Source organism: Lissotriton vulgaris, chromosome 8, assembly GCF_964263255.1.
Source record: "Lissotriton vulgaris chromosome 8, aLisVul1.2, whole genome shotgun sequence".
In the NCBI taxonomy this organism is placed as follows: Eukaryota; Metazoa; Chordata; class Amphibia; order Caudata; family Salamandridae; genus Lissotriton; species Lissotriton vulgaris.
The window spans coordinates 572,676,720-572,694,848 of record NC_141696.1 but is presented as its reverse complement, the minus strand read 5'-3'; the positions used below and the strand labels follow the sequence as shown (position 1 = coordinate 572,694,848).

The 18,129-nt window shown below is 40.4% G+C and overlaps 1 protein-coding gene across 1 annotated transcript in view; it reads right to left on the bottom strand.

Annotated features, from left to right (window-relative positions):
• Positions 1-18,129, bottom strand: part of LOC147697733 (coagulation factor X-like) — a 239,371-nt gene that overhangs the window by 194,099 nt on the left and 27,143 nt on the right. The window contains exon 3 of the mRNA XM_086934405.1: positions 5,072-5,096. Coding sequence (XP_086790531.1) covers positions 5,072-5,096 — 25 coding nt within the window. The remainder of the gene's footprint in view (positions 1-5,071; positions 5,097-18,129) is intronic.

The window sequence follows — 18,129 nt, the reverse complement described above, 5'->3', positions numbered from 1 at the left end:
AAGTGTAGCTTTTAGTTTTGAAAACCTCATCTTCAAATTAATTAGAATGTGACAAGTAGGCCTTATAAAAGGTAGAATAGAATTCAGCAATGCTAGCGGGCCATTTAGAGTTTGGTGGACAGGTACCCTGTCACAAATGTGATGGATATCCTGTTCCCCTCATTACAAATGTGATAGGATATGATATACTAGTAAAAATATGAACTGGAGATGTGCCATGTTTTTGACAGTGTAACCCGCCTCCAAACTCCAAATTAGGCTCAGAAGGTTTTTTAAATATAATTAGTAAAGTGGCTTCGATGAAATCACCTTATCATTAAGATGCTATAAAAGCCTTTAAATAGCTCATTTAGGACTTTAGGACTTTATGTTATTTGCTTTATGATGTCATCATATAGGCCCCAAGTGTTCGAATATTGCCTGAATATTGTTTCTTTTTGAACAAATTTGCATCCATTTTTGTGAACAATATAACTTCCTCATTTTACACCATTTGAACAAACAATGAAGTATGTCCCATTTTCTTCTCCTTTATATCTTAACCCTCAAATCTTATGAATATTATTGAGGTAGGTCCCAAATGGCGACTCACTATGATTGGAGGCCATTGCAGGGATAGTGGCCGACTGACCACCATGAATGTGATTGCCTTTCAATAAAGTAAACATTTTTTTAATGCAGCCGGGTTTTCTTAGAGGTAAAGGGACTGCGTTTGAAACGAAATGTTTACTGTTTAAAAAAAGTTTTATTGGTTTTTTTAGATTTGGCAGTGGTCCCTGGATTATTTGGATAGGAATCACTATTTAGAAGGGATAACTACAACACACTTATTTCAAATAGTGATATTAATTACTAGACCCATTTTTCTAAGTTAGAAAAATGTTACCAACTAAAAAAGCAATTTAACAGTCACAAGCTCCTATTTGGAGTATTTGTGACCACAAAAATGCTTTACACATCTGACCTTCTATTACTAGCCGTCAAACTCAAAATGAAATCTCTAAAGCTTAGGGCAGGTCTAGTGTAGCACAAACAGAGGTTGCCCACTGTCACTGAGTGTTCCCCCAGGACGGCATCTCTTTTTTAAACATTGTGGCGTGCATTTTTATAATTGTATTATATAAATTTAATGGAAGAATTGTTCAATTGAAAGCAATGGGGCGCTTGAGTGTTTCAGAAGCACACTTCATATATATATATATATATATATATATATTCCAGCTCCGTTGCACCGAAGGTCTGGGTCACTCGCAGGCGGGTGCCTCTCGTGGTGGTGCCCCACGTCAAAAAATGTCAGCTCTGTCTCTCTCTTTGTCTTTCAGGAAGAAAGAGAAACGGCACTCGCAGGGAAAGTGTTCAATAAGTTTAATCAGCACACTCGGCAGACAAACGCGTTTCGGTTCTCCTTCGTCAGTGTCTACCATTGACACGGAAGGAAGCAAGTTTTAAAGCTCTACAGCGTCTTATTGTATCTGCATAGAAAGAGGACTGACGTTTACCACCGTGATAAACAGTTTCATTTAGTACATTACTCTTAATTTTTACATTTCAAAGAAAAACACATTCACGAAAGGCATTGTAAAATACATTTCAACCTATCATCCTAAATATTTACATTTATGAAAGTAATCACATTTAGTGTGAACTAAATTTCTCTTTCGTGTGTGGTGTAAGTTATTCAGCCGTGGATCGGCATAGCTCACGGGGTGAACTCATTACAGAATTTAGGCTTTTCCTAAATGGGAAGCTAATTCTTCATTCCTGTTCAATCCCAGGGGGGCCTTAGTCTGGAGGTCAATTATGTAGCGGGATTCAAGTCTTCTTAATTTCCGCAACCTGTCTCCACCCCTGGGATCCACTGGTACTTGATCCAGCGCAAAAAATTGCAGCAGTTCCCTGTTGCTATTGTGTCTTGATGCAAAATGTTTTGCTACTGGATAGTTGAAATCCTTGTTCATAATGGCACGTTGGTGCTCTAATATGCGTAGCTTGACATTTTTTACTGTGCTGCCTATGTATTTCAAGCCACACGGGCACATTAGGCAGTAGACAACATGGGTGGTATTACAAGTGAGAAACTTTGATATTTTCTTGCTCTGTCCTGACCCTGGTATTTCATATGTAGTTCTTTTCTTACTTCTCTCACAGGCCTTGCATTTGCCGCAGGGATAGAATCCTGGCATGTCTTTAATTCTGCCTGTTGTTGTAATTCTGTCTGGCAGATGGCTATGTACAATTTTATCCCTGATGGACCTGCCTTTTCTAAAGGTGATTAATGGAAAAGCTGGAATCTCTTTTCCGATGACCTGGTCCGTTTTCAGGATATGCCAACTTCTCTTTAGAATCTTTCTCAGATGATTAGAATCTTCTGAGAAAGTAGTTATCAATCTGAATTTCCCTTCATTCAAATTCAATTTTGTGTTCTTCGTTTGTTCTTTTAGAAGTTGTTCCCTAGGGATTCTCTCTACTCTTTTTAGAGTTTTTTCCAGGAGTAATTGATTGTATCCCCTGGCCTGAAATCTCATTATGCTTTCCCTTGCGGCTTTTGCAAAGTCTGCTTCTCTTGAGCAGTTCCTCTTTATTCTAAGAAGTTCTCCGTAAGGGATACTTCTGATTAGGGTCGGGGGATGACTGCTTCCGGCATGTAAAACTGAATTGCCGGCAGTTGTCTTTCTAAACAGTTCTGTCTCAATTCTTCCACCCATCAAGCTTACTTTCAGATCTAAATAATTCACAGTTGATGAGCTGATATCTGCGGTGAATTTCAGATTTAATTCATTCAAATTCAAGTATGCCACAAACTCTTCTGCTGAAGTCATTGACCCCTCCCATACTAGAAAAAGGTCATCAATGTACCTATACCAGACTTTAAGATTATCATTCCATTTCTGGAATTCTGGGCTTCGGGCCACCTGCTCCTCCCACCAGCCTACGAATAAATTCGCGTAGCTGGGGGCGAAGCAGGTTCCCATCGCCGTCCCAGTGACTTGCCTGTACAGTTGTCCTTGAAATAAAAAAATGTTGTTAAACAAACAAAATTCAATGAATTCAAGCAACATTTGGCTATGTTTGGCGAATTTCATTGGTCTCTTTTCAAGGTAATATTTCATTGCCAATAGCCCCTGTTTGTGATCAATGCTTGTATACAAGCTGGTAATATCCATGGTTATCAATATGCATGAAGTATTGCACTGTACCGTTTCAATTTTGTTCACAAAGTCTTTAGTGTCCCTAATATACGATTTTAATTGTGAGACACTCTGAAAAAGAAAGTGGTCAATGTAGATAGACATATTTTCAGAGACACTTCCTATTGAGGAGACTATTGGTCTGCCAGGTGGGTTACTACTGTCTTTATGTATTTTAGGCAACTGGTAGAAGGTGGGCACAGTTGGATTATTATTTTTCAAAAAGAAATACTCGTCAGTGTCCAGCATGTCGTTATTGTGCCATTTATTCACAAGTGTTTGAAATTTTATGACACTTTCATCATACATCTTTTTAGTTGTCTTCTCATATGACATTGGGTCCTCTAATTGTCTCAATGCCTCTTGGCAATATTGTGTTCTTGACATTACAACGATGTTACCACCTTTATCTGATGGCTTACAGATAATATCCGGATCGTTGTCTAAAGTTTTAAGGATTTCTCTTTGCTCAATTGACATGTTGGGTCTCTTTCTGATCAAAGTTCTTTGTTGTGATCTGAATTTCACCAAATCCTTTATTACTGCCTCCGAGAAGGCATCAATCGCATCATATGGCATTATTGGTACGAATGTTGAGGGAGGTTTAAAGCTTGTGGTTGGTGCTTCCTGTTCCACACCAATTCTTCTAGTTCTCTGGCTGATGGAGTCTGTGTTTTCTCCGTCGCCACTTTCTTCAGTTCGCACTGGGGAGCACACACCTGAAGGGTAATAAATGTCGCAGTTCATTTCCGGCTTTCCATTCTGCACACCCTCTGAGGAAAGAGAAGGTTTTCTCTGAAACGCGTAAGGGATTTGAAAATGATCGGGTTGCTGTGCCACTTCCATGAATAAATCATTCTGTTGGAATTTCCTGCGTGGAGTTGCGTCTTTGAGCTCAGGAGCTCTTGTGAATGACATTTAAACGAGGCGGCTCCGGCCGTGGAAGATTGCACCGCCATGAACACCGGACTGAGGTCTGCGAGGCTGCAAACTGAATTACAGCCTTGATACAGCACGGAGGAACACGAATTGGGGAGTGGACCAGCATGCCTGTGGCCCACTGAAGGGCTGTGAAATAAACGTTGTAATACAAAAATCGGCAGATAAAAGAACATTTGGAAAACACAGGAAACCCACTGATGGGTAAGAATTGGAACTGCAACTCCCGGCATGCTGCTCACTGGGGAGCACACACCTGAAGGGTAATAAATGTCGCAGTTCATTTTCGGCTTTCCATTCTGCACACCCTCTGAGGAAAGAGAAGGTTTTCTCTGAAACGCTTAAGGGATTTGGAAATGATCGGGTTGCTGTGCCACTTCCATGAATAAATCATTCTGTTGGAATTTCCTGCGTGGAGTTGCGTCTTTGAGCTCAGGAGCTCTTGTGAATGATAAATAAATAAATATATATATATATATATATATATATATATATATATATATATATATATATATATATATATATATATATATATATATATGAGCAAGGTGGTTTAGTCCACCGATATGCGTCATAGTTAATCATCATGGAATAAATATTTCTCTTTGACAGAACGCTCGCTCCCACGGTGTCAGCGCCTGTTTTGAATGCTCGAAATCAGGACTGGTATTATATATATATATATATATATGTATATATATATGCAGAATAATTCATAGGCAAAATAATATGGGTAGGCAACTTGCTTTTTCTTATTCAACACTAATGTGTGATGTCCGACTCATAAGTGGGATTTGTTTACACTTCCTTCAAGAGGTTGCATACCTGGTTCTCAAAAGCAGGGTCACCCATATACTGCAATGGCACTTCTCAGTCCAAATGTAGCACACAGCAGAACGTTTGGTTTAAACAAACTATTTTTAGTAGTAGCATATTTCTCTTACCTTGATATTTATTCCAGAATTTTCTCTGTTGGAAGAAAAAATGTTAGAATTAGGTTAACAGGTGGCATCTAGAAGAGATAAAAAACTCTTAGAAGTAACTGACGAGTCTCTGTTCGACCAATTTATGCATGAATGAAATTGACTCAGGGCCTGAAATCCTAACTTTCTTGTTGAAAAACACATTCCCAATTTTCTACTAGAATTTTTTTTTTTAAACGCTCACAATTTGGGACCAGAAACCTGTTTACAAACCTTCCTTTGTACTAATGAATTGGTTTGCAAAATATGGAATCAGATTGAGTAGTAACCAAACCTACTTAATTAATATTCATATGTTAAGTCCCACATTGTGGCTCAAAGCGATTGGCCACAATCACAGAGATGGTAGCTTGAATGGGTCAGCATACTCCGATGTCTGTTATTGAGTTAAAATAAAGTATCTTGTTTTTCAGAAAAGCAGCCTCCTTTTTGTTTTAAAGGAAAGAGGACTGCTTTTTATTTTATTTATTTTTTCTGTTTTTTCAAATTCCTAGAGTTGTAGATTTGGCTGTGGTCTGCTGGGCCACTTCCTACTTACCCAGAAACTTTTTCCTAAATTCAGAAAGGAGATGAGGTCCAAGGGGTATTCTTTCCCTTTTCCAAATCAACTACCACCCCAGCTTGGAGGTTGTAACTTTTCAGTGGTTTGCTATAGGTAAATTCTGGTATCAAACTAGTAATGCATCTGATAACGATTTAATATTTGGAAGAGATGCCCAAAATACACTGCTTCCAAATACCAAACTGGGATTCATTCAAAAATGCATTTGTGGAATGTGTACAATTTTACTAACTCCTAAAATGGTTTTTGCTCATTGTCAAAAAAGTCTTAGTGTTTTTGTGGCTGCAAACTTAAAATCACAGTGTTTCTTCAAGCACACAAACATTTAGCACATCTCTGCCCTCAGTAAGATATAGGTGAGGCATTTGAAAATAATCGAAAGCTAGGCATGGGAAGGCCTCATTTGAATCTTCCTTCACACATGCCATCTCTACCATATGAAATTTGTTACGTTTGGCTCTGTCTTACTCATGATCAACATTGAAATGGGCTCTCAGCAACCACCCTGGGCTCAGGTTAAATATAAGTTCTCCACTCCTTAATGATCTAAATATCAACTCCACAAAATTAATTTTCTGGGACATTCTATGCTGCCACCTCAGATCCTGAACAGAGTCCTTAAAAAACAAACTCATGCCCGCTCCCCAGAATTAATTAGATGCCCTATTGTACCAGTCTGGTAGTGCACTGTTCCAAACCATTAAACCTCGGGTCGCAAAGTGATGTGTGTCAAAATTGTTTACCATATTTAGATAGTTTGGTTTTTCCCATTAGGTTAATTGGACCATCTTATCTGTTAATAGAAGCTCTGGATATCCTTATCTGACTTTGATTCACTTTTGAGGAATGTCTTCATTGTGATTGCATGCATGCACAACAAACACACCTTCAGACCAATTTGAATGATACTCAACAAAAGAAGGGGAATTCTCTGTTTTTTCACAATTTATTCACTGGACACATGGTGCCTAATATTATGTTGGGTGGACTTACGTCTGCCCGACACGTCTCGGAAACTGGACCTACCAACCTATGGTCGGCAGTCCCGACCGCCTCATTATGACTGTTCGGTCACATACCCCAGATCCTCTATGGGAGCTCGTACACCGGCCATAACACAAGCTCCCATAGAGGAATGGGAGTCTGTGTTCATCTCTGCACTGTGTGACAAGCACCTGGTGTTGCCTGCCACACAGAGCAGGGATGAACAGGGGTGCACCATAGGTTCCCCGTCGGCCCCAAACCGGAGGCTGCAGAGGCAAGGGGGTCCCACATGGAAAGCCTGCCAGAGACTGAGTATCATAATCCCAAGGGCGGGGCGGCCGTCCTTAGGGATAACAGCCGGCCTCTCACTGGCCGACGGGCTCCTTGAGCTTGTCAGAAGCTAGCCGGAATGAATGGCCAGTTTAATTTCCGACCACCAGCATTGTAATGCGGTGGTTGGAAATTAAACCGAGGTGTGGCCCGGAAAGTTTCCAGGCTGCATCGTAATCGTTCTCATTAAGTCTAAAACCAGTCTCTTCTATGACACATCTGGCTATGGAATGGGAGTCAAAGATATGTTAATTGTTCAGTGTGTTTATAACTTAATGAGCCACCACACAAATGTTCACCTTTTCTACAGTCTCTTATTCTATACCTGCCTGCCAAAACCTTCTCTCATTAACTACCAGTTGACACTGCTGGGGTCAGATTTCCTAGGAGCTACACTGGCACTCTTCTAATAATAAGTGATGAAAAGTGTCACAAAGCATCACAATATGCCACAAACATCAGCCATGGATCAACGTTCACTTGCAAAAACTATTTTGCACTGAAAGTTGTCCATCGAGTTGTACCGAAGCCTCTACGCACATTTTCCCAACTAATGAGGCTCCCTAGGACCAGCTCTGCGTCAGGTGCCTTACGGCCCCTTCACTGGTTACCCATGCCCCAAAGGATTAAATGTAAAGCTCTATGCCTTACGTTCAAGACTCTAAAGCTGTCCTCCCCTGAGATCCTGTCGAATCTGCTAGTCCCCTATGTCCCTACTCACCAGCTACGGTCGTCAGAGCAATCCTTTGCAGCCGTTGCCAGTGTGAAACGCCTCAAAGCGGGGGGGCAAGTCATTTCGATATCTGGCCGCTAGATTATGGAATTCTCTTCCTGTTCAGACCCGGCGTTTAGATTGCCGGCTGTCCTTCCGCAAGGCTATCAAGACCTACCTATTCCATACGATCTAGCCCTTGCTTTCAATTGGCACTGCTGCAAGCACCAGGACGACCCTTCACTGAGACAGCTGTGCGCAATATAAAATTACCTAACAATAACAATAATGTATGCATGTATGAGTTGAGCCAGCACATAAATCTTAGTGTTTTTATTAGGAGTACGATCTACCTATTACCCAAATCCTAACACCAAGGAAGAGCTGGCACAAGCAAGGAGCCAAGCACTATCTTGCCTAATAAACCTACATGTAACGTTTGCTACACTAAAGCACACATCTTACATCTCTGACCACTGTGCTGGTGTTATATATATATATATATATATATATATATATATATATATATATATATATATATATAGGAATCAGTACCAGAGGATGTACCTCTCATTCAAAAATCTATGCAACACATTGGAGATTTGCCTGCATGCCATGGCTCTGCATGATGTAGGACAGCCAGATGTATTGCAAGAGCAACTGATGATATCATTGGCAGATATCTCACTCGGCCCCAAACCGGAGGCTGCAGAGGCAAGGGGGTCCCACATGGAAAGCCTGCCAGAGACTGAGTATCATAATCCCAAGGGCGGGGCGGCCGTCCTTAGGGATAACAACCGGCCTCTCACTGGCCAACGGGCTCCTTGAGCTTGTCAGAAGCTAGCCGGAATAAATGGCCAGTTTAATTTCCGACCACCAGCATTGTAATGCGTGGGTTGGAAATTAAACCGAGGTGTGGCCCGGAAAGTTTCCAGGCTGCATCGTAATCTGTCTCATTAAGTCTAAAACCAGTCTCTTCTATGACACATCTGGCTATGGAATGGGAGCCAAAGATATGTTAATTCTTCAGTGTGTTTATAACTTAATGAGCCACCACACAAATGTTCACCTTTTCTACAGTCTCTTATTCTATACCTGCCTGCCAAAACCTTCTCTCATTCACTACCAGTTGACACTGCTAGGGTCAGATTTCCTAGGAGCTACACTGGCACTCTTCTAATATTAAGTGATGAAAAGTGTCACAAAGCATCACAATATGCCACAAACATCAGCCATGGATCAACGTTCACTTGCAAAAACTATTTTGCACTGAAAGTTGTCCATCGAGTTGTACCGAAGCCTCTACGCACAATTTCCCAACTAATGAGGCTCCCTAGGACCAGCTCTGCGTCAGGGGCATTACGGCCCCTTCACTGGTTACCCATGCCCCAAAGGATTAAATGTAAATCTCTATGCCTTACGTTCAAGACTCTAAAGCTGTCCTTCACTGAGATCCTGTCGAATTTGCTAGTCCCCTATGTCCCTACTCACCAGCTACGCTCGTCAGAGCAATCCCTTGCAGCAGTCGCCAGTGTGAAACGCCTTAAAGCGGGGGGCAAGTAATTTCGATATCTGGCCGCTAGATTATGGAATTCTCTTCCTGTTCAGAACCGGCGTTTAGATTGCCGGCTGTCCTTCCGCAAGGCTATCAAGACCTACCTATTCCATACGATCTAGCCCTTGCTTTCAATTGGCACTGCTGCAAGCGCCAGGACGACCCTTCACTGAGACAGCTGTGCGCAATATAAAATTACCTAACAATAACAATAATGTATGCATGTATGAGTTGAGCCAGCACAAAAATCTTAGTGTTTTTATTAGGAGTACGAGCTACCTATTACCCAAATCCTAACACCAAGGAAGAGCAGGCACAAGCAAGGAGCCAAGCAGTATCTTGCCTAATAAACCTACATTTAACGTTTGCTAGACTAAAGCACACATCTTACATATCTGACCACTGTGCTGGTGTTATATATATATATATATATATATATATATATATATATATATATCAGTACCAGAGGATGTACCTCTCATTCAAAAATCTATGCAACACAGTGGAGATTTGCCTGCATGCCATGGCTCTGTATGATGTAGGACAGCCAGATTTATTGCAAGAGCAACTGATGATATCAATGGCAGATATCTCACTCTTCCTAAACCTGGCGCTTCTCTATTGTCTGCCTATTGTGCAAATTAGAGCTCCATATTTTCAGTAAGCACTTCCTTGCATGAAGGACAGTAAATCTGGGCTCTAGAGTCCCTAACAAACCAGCATTACTAATAAGTTCTACAACTTCCTAGAACCAGTCTTACCAGGCTTAAATATGCAATGCTTACACCTTTTGCTCATGTTTACTGAACCTTTAAAGTAAATGTGCTTATCTTGCAGTATTCATAAAGATTCCAACCTTTTCCTCTACTCCTCTTATAACTTTTAGGGTCTAATTACTAAAACTAAGGGTGCCTTACAGGGCCAACTGTTGCCTCTGTGCCAGGGGATGCATGCAGGGGGACACATGGTGTTCCCCCCGTATGTGAGGGTCCGTGACAATTGTAAGTGGTGTTTTCGACTCGCACGAATATAGTCGAGTCTGGTATCTCTGAACCGCAAATGACGAGTTTAGTAAGTGTGCGCAGTTTCGCTGTGCTAACTTAAACCGCTCGTTTGTTATGTGGGTTTTTCATCTGTACCCACGGGTTCCATCTTAGATACGGCATCCATTTTGTCTCTTGCCCTCAAGTAGCCAGCGAACGGACGTTGTCCGCTTCGCGACCCTGGGACTCCCAAGATATCTGCGGAAGACACATGTTCTTTGTGAGTGTCTTTATGACGAGGGGGTTGCTACTGTAAGGCAGATGGCGCCGCTTGAGGCTCATCTTGCCGCACGGACTTATTGTCTCAGTCGTGCATCTCATTAGGCACGTCCCTTTGATGCCTGTATCTCGTGTTTCCCGTTACCTCCCCTTTTACACCCTTTCCAATCTCCCCACTGTCTCCGTCTTCCTCTGCACCTGTCTTTGTTCCTATTTCGATCTGTTTTACTGCTGATTGGAATTCACTAATGGTGGGAAGATGGTTTTTACAGTTGGGAACCGCCAAATGTTTCCGCACTTATGTTCCGGACCTGATGTGTTTCAAAGTGACCAAAGCGACCCCTCTGGGGGATAATGGTGAGAATCGGGTTGTAAACTTTTGTGTTCAATGTTATCCTATGGGTAAAAACTGTATAAAAGGAGCGATTCACAGAACCAATTTGAAGCAGTCTCCCCAAGTTGCACGCTGTGTACTTGTCGTGATCTCGGTGTTCCCTGCAGCAAATAAACCTTGAATCTTTGACGTCGAAGGAAGTGTCCCGTGTCTCTGTCATTCGTACGCCGGAGCAGGTTACCCACGAAGGTTTCAGGTGTTGTGCCCTGGCACCGCTGGGTCTTAAAGAACCCAGTCCTTCATATGCATGCACTCCCAGTTCCTGCAGTCCATTCCCTGCAGGAACGTGCAATGGGGTTCCCATTACCCTGTCTTGCTAAGGCTCAAATCTGAGCCTTATCACCACACTGGCGTGGGTGAGCTGCCACAGGACTGCCCGACCTGGATTCAAGTCAGAATCCAGCAGGCGGTCTCATTATGGTTTGGCTGTCTTGGAGCGGGGCACTGACATGGCTGCCTGCTCCAAGACCCCCAAACTCATAATAAGGACCGTAATGTCACTCAGGTCTCAATTTCCTAGGATTGAACTTCTCTCCATCCTCCAGGTGAATGTTTTTGTAGCTAGGCAATCAGCTGTAACATTTTTCTTTCCTGACATAGATATTTCCTAATGGTTATTATATTTTAATTACACAACCACCTCAAAACGTGTGGCATAGCCTTACCGATCTGTCCTTTAATAGAGATCAGGTATATCTAAATCTTAGACCCAGTTTAAAAGATATTCTCGAAACATACATCTTGTAATACATGAAATTTAACGTACAATCTGGGCCTCCTGGGTTATAGAATAATACAAACCCGCCTTTTCTAAATGAATGACAAGAAAAAACAGTTGTTTGTTTTTGTCTTTCCTCTCTTAAACTAAGGTTGTCTCCACTCTGTACCCACTGGGATCAGTGGTCAGAATTGTCCTCCTCTGTATGTCAAATGTGAATAATGTAAGAAGTTAACATTGTAAGTAGTAGTATTTTAATTCCATATACACCTCCACACACTATTTACTCCATTCATGCCTCACATCCTAATAATACCTCTATGGCAGCTTTCTTGGAAATATGTAACACAAACTTAACTTTCATAATCTTATAAAGGGGCAGTTTAACTTTTCCAACCATCCCTTTATTAGGTGTAACCCATTCTTTTGAGTATTTGTACACAAAATTAGCAGTGACTATAAATTTGGATTTCTTCTGTCTCATTCTAAAGAACTTTCTCCTGAAGGATTTTTAGAACTTGCTCAATTTGTGGTCAGGCTTTCTTTTGCCTTGCCAAAAAATCAAAACTCATCCCATTGAAGAGTGATAGCCGGACTAAATATCATCTTTTAAAATGATGCGTATTCTCAGGAGTGATGGAGGGTGTGATGTGACTCTTCAAACAACCCTACTTGGAAGAATGCAAATGAAAGGGCTATTGTAGAAGACATTTGAGCCATGTACAAAGTAGTTATCACTTCATTTATTGAGGAAGCAAATAATGATCCATCTATAACTGTCTATTGAGGTCTTTCAAGTTGATGCATATTCTCAACTTACTATAAGCTTTTTTGGGATCACAAAGCACAAACGCCAATCTGAGATGTCTGTATGGTCTAAAGATATACTTTATGTGGATTCCCTAAATCCTCTTTTAGCTCATATTTCATCATTAGTGATATGTTTTTGATCATGTGAGTTCTGAGTACTCTTCACTGTTTATACAAATGTGTGCTTTACAACCTCCAAACTGCCATGTTTTTATGTGACAACTCATTGAACTTCTCAGCTACCTTCTTAAATATGGCAGTTGCAGTGCCTCCAAAATTTACAGCAGGCTCCTTGGAATTTTGATAAACAATTATGCTAGGCTCATTTTAAAAATTCCATTCCTTAAAGGGTATTCCTTTCCCTTCACCACACAGCTTACTCGTTATTTGACAACAAAATGGTTTTGTTTTCTCAAATTGACTAGCTGATGTCTGTGGGCAAAAGTATTGCATTTTAAATGTATATATATTAAGTCTTTCACTGAGTTTTATAAGCTCATTGGTGATGTTGTTCAGTCAGTGCCAGTGACTATTTGGTGTCGTCAGTTAGGGCCTTGCCCAGATCACGGAGAAAAAGTATGTAAAATTGGCCAGGAGCTGGACAAAATTTGCCACCCAAAATAAAAAAACACAAATTTTAGCTACTTTTTATTTGTTGCAGAAGACTATTTAAAAATAACGTGCATTGTTTTTAATACATTTTCATTGTTTGCTACAAAGTTAGATAAAACCTTTAAAGGTTAGGACTTTGGAAATAGTTACACCAGTTTCAATAAACACATTTAAAACATGTATAATCCTTTGTGAGTTTTAATAAAGGCAGAGTTTTATAAAGCACAAGCTTACCCGTCGCGCGTTGCTGCGATCTCTGAAGAAAGAAAACTCGTTATGAGAACATTAAATTTACATTGTGTCATTGTTATTGAAACTTATTTATTTTATTTTTTAAAACATTTCTAAGTGTGGCTTGAGCAGTGCGTCCTCGATTGGCTTCCAATCTTGATTCTGGTTGCTCTCCTGTTTCATTCGAGCGGGCTTGAGCAGTGCGTAATTGATCGTTTCCCAATCTTGATTCCCGTTGCTCTCCTGTTTCATTCGCGCAGGCTTGAGCAGTGCGTAATCGATCTGTTTCCAATCTTGATTCTCGTTGCTTGTTCATTTGAGAAGAACGAGCTTGAGCAGTGCGTACTCGATCGGCTTCCAATCTTGATTCTCTTTCCTCGTTCGTTTGAGAATTACGGGCTTGAGCAGTTTGTATTCGAACAGCATTGCGGGCTTGAGCAGTTTGTATTCGAACAGCTTCTAATCTTGCTTCCCGTTGCTCGTCTGTTTCTGAAGCTCGTAATGCCTTTTTCTTTCGTGCTTGTGATGTAGATTGACCAATCGATTTCCATTTGGGGGTCATAACTGTCGACGATGCTCGCAAATTCGCTGTCTATTTCAGTATTCGAAAGATTATGAGGGCCCTGGGGGTTCGATTTTTTTTTTTTTAAATTGAGAGAAACCTTCGCGGGAGTGTACTCAACAACCTCCCAAAGTTTCATGGCGATCGGATGAATGGTGTAGTAATGCATAAAGGACAAATAGACAGACAGACATACTTTCGTTTTTATATATATAGATATACTGGTTATCCCTAAGCTTCCCATGGAAGAGAATGTATGGAAGGCTATTATGGTGTACAGCACCAGTAAGAATCCTAGGGGAGACAGCCTGTCATCAGGATTTTTGACACATCCAGGAAGGTTCTTAGTTTCACTGCAGTAGGTGATGGAAGGGCATTCTTGTGGAATCCATAGGTGAAGAGGGAATAGTTATGGTGCCTAATCTCAACAACTGTAGGTCCTTATTACGAATCTGGCGGTCTACATACTGACAGACTCATGACCAGGGTGGTCAGGCCGTCCTTGTGCCACTGCTGCTGCCAGGGATTTCTGGCAGTGTTGCAGCAGTCTTGAAGCGTTCCCTTCCTAATTGCATCTGCGATGTAATTTGTGAATGTTTTGTGAACGCAATTGCGGTAGCAAAACACTAGCAAATTACCACCCTCTTCAATAATGGTACTGCAGTTGCAATTTGGAAGGGATCCCCAGGGGACCCCTTCCACTTTGTGACTGTCTCTAAAAATATTTTTTCCCAGGGACCACTGCCTGACCATAAAAATTGAACAAAAATGTTTAACTTCTTTTTTTGTAAATGCATCTTGTTTTCCTTGAAGGAAAACGGGCTGCATTGAAAATTTAAAAAAGCTGCTTTATTCAAAAGCAGTCCCAGACATGGTGGTCTACTTATACCAGCTGGTCACCATCCCTGGGAGGGCTAACATTCCTAATGGGCTCACAAATTGTGAGAGACTCATTCATTTTAATGAGCCTCGCAATTTGCGACCCCATTGGGAATCGCAAAAGAGTGTGATAACACTGTTGTACATTTCATTTAACGCCTCACAATTTGCGGCTCGCAATGAGTTGCAAATTGCGAGGCGCTAAATGAAAGGTTTGTACATCTGGCCCCTAATCTACATGCAGCAAGGCATGTTTCACAGGACCATCATTCACCTCTTCCCTAAGACAATTATAGATAATGCCCCTTCCCTAAGGAGGGGCGGCATAAGAAAAAAGATTGTTATCAAAACAAAAATACACCCGGTGGAACAAGGAGTTATGAAGCTTGCACCTAAACGGAATGAATAAAACATCGAGTTTCCTGTTAGTAGAATTTTGAGCATTACTCTGCATGGAAATGCTATGCCATAGGGATGCAAAGATAATATCTGATATCTCACAGAAACACTTTTTTGCAATATAGCAAACTGCTAAAAGTAATTATGCACAAATTGATGCTATTCCTTGATTGTCGAACTATTTTCAAAACCCATGCACTATACTTTATATGCCACTATTGGGGTGGGGGAATTTCCCACCAATATTTGGTGCAAAAGATTGCTAAAACACCCTAGACTGTAAAGGTAAATGGAGAATGGACTGTGCATTGAAGCTGTCAGAGAGTGGTCTATGGCTGTGAGCACACAGCTATTTTACATAATGTAACTTTTTTGCACCATGTCTATATTCTGCACAAAATGATCCACATAAAGATAGTATTTGGCCTAAGTGCAAGCCACCCAGGACACGCAGACTACATCCGCAGCAGGCCCCTGCCCAGACCCAGGCCATAGTGGTGCAGACTCCGTAAACATGGGGACCACTAGCTGCGCAGGGTCTTGGAGGTTAACACTCACGCTACAGTGGCACAGAAGAAGTAGTAACGGTAACTACTTCAGCCAGTTAGGAGGTACTCTTTACAGCTGCAGTCGCTTACCCATTCCCCATGTTGCGTTTGTTAATATGTTTATCACATACATTCTCTTTTTTAAACCGTAGCCGGTGCCTGCCCCATCCAATCATCAATCATGTACTCCAGCCACAGTTTTACCACTTGCTGGGAGTTTCCTCCTGCAATTTCCACCTGTTGTTTCATAATCCTTCAGCAGTAAGATCCATTCCTCCCTCTTTATTCATTTTTGGTTTACTTTGTAAATAAATAATTTAAATTTCTTTCTTTTGCTTACAGTTGTGGACTTTGTATCGATCACCAAACACCCGGGAACAGATAAACCTTTGATCCCGTTAAATTCTTTTTATCTTTATTTCTACTGTGACTTCTGCATTACAGCATATTATATATGTTGAGTGAGAAGGATTTGAATTTGGTAATTTCTTAATAAGGGTCTTAACCACCCTCTCGAGTTTATAGTCACATCATACAACTCTTCAGATGGCTTTTTGTTATTGGTTTTTTACAATGTTCATTCATTAATATTCTGACATTCTGAATGATATATTTGCTCATTCCTTTCATGCTAATTCAGACTTAAGTGCCATAGCCGTCTTTCAGACTGTCTTCATTATTCTGTCCTTTTGCTTTACATAACAGAGATTGATTCAGCATTCCTTGTTGCATACTACAAATTGTTCACAACATCTACATGTTTTTGACCACCTACAGATATTTATGTGCCGTTCATTTAGGTCCAAGCCCATGAATACAACATTTTTGGAGGTTATTGTATCATTCTCAACATATACAGGGTAAGAGGATTATTCCATCTTAGAGGTACAGGATCTTGTCTATTCAATTTCTCTTATCTTTGTATTCAGAACACTAGTGCTTTCTTTAGTTCTTCAACCTTATTATTTTTCTTGCTTTTTCTATAAATATTTATTATTTTAAATCATTATGCTTTACAGCTTCTGGGCACATTTTGGTGCTTCTTCAATGCGGTATACAGATCGGCGGTGACAAATCATGAACTATTGTAGTTTTCATCTTCAAGTAATTCTTTGATGTAATCTAACTAGGCACCTGTGATTGCAAGTATTTATACAGTGGTAACTAGTAGCTTTCCGGAAGAAGGAGCTTTTATGCCGAAGTGTGTGTAGATGAATTTGGAAGCGAAGATGCCTGTCAACTAGCCACAACAATAATTTAATGTTGCCAATAGGATTGTTTCAATATTGACTAATGTACACTTTAGGCATTATTTGTATTGTATATATTGTTGTCGATCACATTTGATTTAGTTAGTTCATAGTGTGTATGTGTTGATTTGATTGTTGATGCGAATGGAAGATGAATGAAAGGTCATTGATGACATACCTAATGATATTATGTTTATAGTATGCAATTGATTTTACGCTTAATAACATAATGATTGATTAATATAAAAACAAAAATAAAATCATTGATGACTATATTTTCTTTCACATACACTTTGTGCGTTGTTTATCTTATGTTATATATATTTTTCTTTTTCATTCTTAGATTAGGCACGCTGTTAAAAAATATTTAAGAGTAGCCCTAGGTCTCTCTATATTGCATCACCCACAAGGCCACCATTTTATCCAGATAGACCTGTAAAGCTATTCTCAAAAAAGAAAGATAAACTGTGCAGCAAGCTGACCATTCTTTCATACAAGAAAAAAATGACACTTAAACAAACGCTGAAATGTTATAAAGGAAAATATCGACTTTAAAAATCCGAAAGAATGGAACAGATACATCTTAGGCAGAAACTGTGGAAATTTGAAATAAAAAATGTCAAAGTATGGAAAATTGTGGTAGGAGAAACAGTGCCATATGGCCCCTATCTCCTACTCATTTTAGTTCACTATCCTTCAAGGTGCAGTGACAAAAACACAATAGGGTTATACTATGGTTGTAAAGGACAACACTGAAACACTACCGACATAGGCCACATCAGAGACACACACTTCTGTCTGACCACCCCTAAACACAAGCATACTACCATTCCCCAAGTAAAGGTGCATTATCAGTGCTATTAGGCACTCCATTAATGCAATTACATTACAATACAATTAAATACAATACAATGTCTCTGTGCCCTTCATGAAGAAGGCCCACAGTGATCATTTGTCTTTCTTGCAAACCATGCTGTGCTGTTGAGCAATGTCTGTAGCTTAAAGGCAATCTTTACAAGATAGATAAACTATCGGAAACTTGAAATAGCTGCTCAAGCCTGTTATGCATGCATGTCTCCAACTAACAAAATAATATTATCTCTGTGCAGAACTGTGTATTTGCTAGTTTTATGCTTCTATGTCGAGTTCTATATTCGAGAATCACATGTAGTTCCATTTCTTTCTGGGGAGTTGGTGACCCAAGCCTTTGC